Raw genomic sequence first — 5,376 nt, forward strand, 5'->3', positions numbered from 1 at the left:
TGTGACACAAAATTTGAACGATTGTGATAAAAATAGATATTTTCGCTTTTATTTAAAACTTAAAATACAAGTGTATGCCAGGTTTCAAAGAAAAAGAAATAAATATATTGCGGCGTGCTACAGGTGAGTTGTTTTCTATTTTTATTTAAATTTCTGTGTACTTCAGATTTTGTATTTGTTGTTTAGAAATATAACAGGAAAAATTGTTTATATTTTTATTAGCTACATTATTTAAAAAAAAACTTTTCAATAAGTTAATATCGCTATACTTCTTGTTATTTATTTGTGTACTCATATTTAAAAATAATTTATAATAAACGTTATTATCAGCGCGAATTAGTTGGATTTTAATTATATAGACGTGGAGATTTCAAAGAAAAAATAAAATTTGCATACTGTTTTAAATTAAATTACATATGTAATACACATTGCACAGAATTAAAACGCCTATTCATCATTACCTGTAAATAACATATTAATATCGCTTTAGAAAAAATTCTATTAGTAATAGCATTTGCACCTACAAACATCTCTTTGTTTATCTATTTCCCCATCAAAGCATAACTGCTATAATTTGATATAACTAATACTGTTTCATAACATAAATCAATCAAAACATGCTGAAACCGATATCATCACCAACTCACTGCGTCCCCACCAAGGGGCTCGGAGCCTACCCTAAGTTAGGGTCAACTTGGCGATAGCCAACTATACTATACTGCTGGTTGGTTAACTTCATACATATCTTTGAATTTCTTCTCTAATATATGCAGGTTGCATCACAATGTTGTCCTTCACAGCAAGAGAGTCGGGTAAATTGTGTATATATGAAATTCGAAAAATCGAATTACATATTGGTACATGACGGGATTCAAGTGTTCAAACCCCTGACAAACTGATATGCTCCCAATAAACTCATAGTAACCATAAACATTCCATGCAAAGAACATATGGTACTCTATATGTGCTTGGCATAACAAAGATATATTGTCATTGATTTCCTTACAAGATATGTTCTATTTAGGATAATCTGTTAACTCACACAAGATATAGACAATCTATTTTATGTGAATCATTAAAATGGTAACATAGTGAGTAATCAATTGATCATTATGTTGCAAGGAATGTTTAATGTAAAACAAGTATTTATTTACTGTATTAGCATAGATGTTAACAGTAGTTACTGTTATAAATCTTACAGAATTTTTTTTTATGAACAAGTGGCCAAATGAATACGCCGAAATGGTGAAGTGACTGCTGCCCATCCACAATTGCAGATACGTTGTTTACCCTTAGTCAACAGAAGAGGAGACGCACATAAATAGATTATTTCCCCTATGCATCTCCTCCACCATCAAATTCACTTTTCCTTCCTATCCTTTCCTCCTAAGAAAAGGGTAGAAAGGGAAAAGGACTAAACTTAAGCCACTGGCACCCAATTACAAATGCAAAAGTAGATAATGGATGTTTTTAGATGACATCTCCAGAATGGTGTAAGAGATTGTAATCGAATTTGGCACAGATGTGAAACAGTCTGAAGGATAACATAGGCAACTTTTTTTTTAATTTTGTACAGACTGAGTAACAAACAATCCTTAGTTGTCTAGATTAATTAAAAACTTCTTCATGTTCTAACAATTTATTGAAGCTTAAAAATTTAGATGGATAGATGTTTTTCTGTTACTGGTAACTTTGTAAATAATAATAAAATAGTCTATGACTAGTCTATTAGTAGTCTTTAAAAAAATGGTATATAGTCTTTCACACTGTCTCGGTCTAAATTCAATAGTCAGAGGTCTTTAACACTGTGTTGGTATGCCAGTGTTGTATTGCCAAAGCTTACCAGGAAACTTTTGAATTGAACTAATACAAATAAACTTTATAGGTGACCCACTTGGCAAGCAGATTGGCAACTGCACTAAGATATTTGGTTTAAGCTAGGATAATGCCATTGTATAAATTTTCTATAGCATCTTACGTCTTATCTAATGCAGAAATAACATCATCTTCCTCCTTATCCTATTCCTGTAGGGTCAGCGCAAAAGTTTTATGACTTACTTGAAGAAAAAAGACATCTTTTTTATGTAAATGCTTTATATGTTATACATACTTTAAATGGTCCAGTAAAGGCTGCCAGTTGGTAGAAAAATGTGACAAGTTGCCAGTGACTTGATTATCATTAAGAACAATTGGGGACAGGATTAACAATTTCCTGAGACACGCTTTGCGGAATTATACAGCGATTTGTTAATCTTGATACTTTCGAGTTATTAAGTTATGTTTATTCTCAATAATGTATTTATATATAATAATAAAAATATAAAATTAATATTATATATAAATTACCTTCTAATAGTGAAAGAATTTTTAAAATCGGCCCAGTAGTTTTTACGTGTATTGAATACATATAAAAATCCAAAAATACAAATCTTTCCTTTTCATAATATTAGTATAGATATAGATAACTTTATTTTCCCTTTTTTAAAGCTACTGCTACCTTTTGTGTTTTAATAAATTTTATTATACTTCTTATGCGTTTGTAAAATCAACCTAGCATTAAATGCACGCATAAAGACATGTTTCTTTGTGCTTTATGAAGGCCACACGTAATACGCAGTTTGACGTGTTTGTAGTCTACAGTTTGTCTTTCCCAAGTATTCCGGTAGTGGAAACCCACGGTTTTATCGATGAGATACACTAATTTATACATTTCATTTAGTATAAACATCCGTGCTTCGAATGCTTTTATAGAAAATGTGTCAAACAGCGATCATTTATCCATCGCGCCGTTTTCGTTGTCACTTCATAAATTCTAACAGCATTAGTCAATCATATTTGGAGATGAACACGCTTTGAATCTAAATTAAATGTTTCTATATTTATAGAATTTGCATTAATATTTGGTCGACATTTACCGACAAAGTTTTCACGAGTACAGTAAGTGACGACTGGACGTATGACTCGCGCGCCTATGTCTATTTGTTTTTCAAAAAAACGTTATGTTTCTGGCCGTTTGTAAAAATTTGTGTTCTTTGTTCGTAATGATTTTGAAAAAGGAATAATTTTATGTGGCGGGAAAAGTGATGTGTGGTTTATTGTTCTTAATTTAAATGTCTTTATTATGTTATTGTTTTGTTAAAGAAAGTTTTATGCTATTTGACTTCTTGACTGTTTACTTTTGCGTATTGGGTAACTATTTCTCTTCCATTCGTATGTAATAATTATTACGTTAACATCATTTAAGGACAAGAATTTTTCTAGCGCTTTGAGATCAATCTATTGTTACTTTTTCTTACTGCGCCTACAGTTTATATAAAGTTCTCGAACCGCGGGTGTCGGTTATTTTATGTACAAACTAGTCTTTATAGTATCATAATCTGTGGTCACATAGGATTCTCTACTTACACGCGGTCATTGGTATTTCAGTTATTATTGAATAACCGCAAAGGTATCTGCGATATAAACATTAAACCCCGACGTTAAGGAATGTGGATAAATGGAGACATTAATAGCGTTCTATGTCCCCGACTTGTTCCCTTTTTGTAGACAGTCCTGTCTATTGCTGGAATTGCATTTCTATCCCAGTCGTTTTGATCACTAAAAGGACAAAAAGGCATCGGTCGTCGATCCTTTGATTTTGGCTGCAATCCAAAATGTTGCTTTCAGCGAATCACCCTTAAATGATGTTGATTTTAGAAGTATCATAAAAATGCTAGTGTGTGATAGTTAATTATTAACAACTAATTTTTGTTAATATAAATAATAATTCATTCCATATTTTTATTACGAACAATTTGTCCTTTTGCAGATTTTTTTTCGCAATTCACAAAATAGTGCATTTATACTTATACATCTAACTTGAATTAATGGTTTAGCGACTTTTATTTATCTCCTCTAATCTATACTAATATTATAAAAAGGAATAATTTGTATTTTTGTATGTATTGAAATAACTCAAAATCTACTGGACCGATTTAAAATCTTCACCATTATAACGCTACGTTATCAGTAACATAGGCTTTTTTAATTCCCCGCAGGTGAAGTCGCATGAATTGCATTGTAAAGAATAATAGATTTTTTATTGCGGCTATCTTTTGCGAAGTAAACTGTAGCGTCAAAACAGCATGCGTATAAAGTCCTGCATACTAATGTATACTTATGAAGCGGATGCTTAAGTGCGGAGGATGCGTTAAGCTAATAAGTAAATTTCATCGTCCGACGCCTTGCCGGTTTGCGACTGAAATAATGATAAAGGCGTGTACACACGAACTACAAACTCATGTTTTTTAATTCGTTCATCTATTGGTTATATCGAAATATTAAAATGCAATTACAACTACCAATTAAGAAGGTCATTAAATTCGTAAAAAGTACAAGATAGAAACATTTCCCTACACTTTTTTTCTGTCAATTGATGATAATTGCATCTGTTCTTGATAATGTTTGTCAGTGTAAACCAATCTTTATGCGTAACTTAAGACAACTGTCCGCGAGATTTGCTACCGTTATTTATGTTACAATAAAACGGAACAGTGTACTCTCGCCTCGTACCGTGTATTTTTAGAAGAACAACTTGTTACCGTGTACTTTGAACGTTTGTTGAAATGTTAAAAGTTCCCACAACGTATTGTAGCAACCTGTGTCGACAATATTATACCCCTTTAGCATATAAAACGGACAGTCAACGAAGTAGTCGTTCCTTTTGTGTTGGCATTTTTGAATTATCCCTATCCTTTTTTCTACATCAAAGCGTAGATCGGGTTCAAACATTTTTTTCCGTCTAAAACATCCCGCTGATTAAGACATTAACTTCCTTTTCCCAGTTTTAGAAAAAATATTAAAACCGAAAATGTCCACTCATTGGATTAATCGGTCCGATGGGATCAACCTTTATTGCCGCACTCCGAGTTAAATGGTCGCTAAGAAAGTCCGATAGTGTAAGAATAGTATAGATAAGCTAGTGTTTGACTATTCAAGGTTATTGTACAAATGTTTAGCAATAGAAACCTACCTTAACATCATGAATTATCTTTATATCTATTTACATGTAATCTAACTAGAGTGTATCTTTTGTAATATCAAAAGAAAAATTCCAGATTTCGAGAAGATGATGTATTTCCGTTGATAATAACGAAAATCACGTTTTTTTTGTCTGTCGGTCTGTCCGTAAGTTGTGTTTGTTCCGGGCAATCTCCGAAAAGGCTGGACCCATCTCAACCGGACTTTCACTAAAGTAGCTGACACTTTTTTATCTTGATATTGCGAGGACGAAGTCGCGGGCAACAGCTAGTTTTAAATACGATTACTCTATTACGTAGGGAAATATCTTGGAATATATTAACGCATGTGTTTCTTTACCTCAGGCGTAGCGAATAC

The 5,376-nt window shown here is 32.4% G+C and overlaps 1 protein-coding gene across 1 annotated transcript in view; it reads left to right on the forward strand.

Moving 5' to 3' along the window:
* Positions 1–4: 4 nt before the first annotated feature.
* Positions 5–5,376, forward strand: part of LOC106101791 — a gene marked incomplete at its 5' end in the record, with an annotated part of 24,643 nt that continues 19,271 nt past the window's right edge. Inside the window, one exon of the mRNA XM_013281127.1 lies at positions 5–123. Coding sequence (XP_013136581.1) covers positions 5–123 — 119 coding nt within the window. The remainder of the gene's footprint in view (positions 124–5,376) is intronic.

Source organism: Papilio polytes, unplaced genomic scaffold (assembly GCF_000836215.1).
Source record: "Papilio polytes unplaced genomic scaffold, Ppol_1.0 DF823935.1, whole genome shotgun sequence".
In the NCBI taxonomy this organism is placed as follows: Eukaryota; Metazoa; Arthropoda; class Insecta; order Lepidoptera; family Papilionidae; genus Papilio; species Papilio polytes.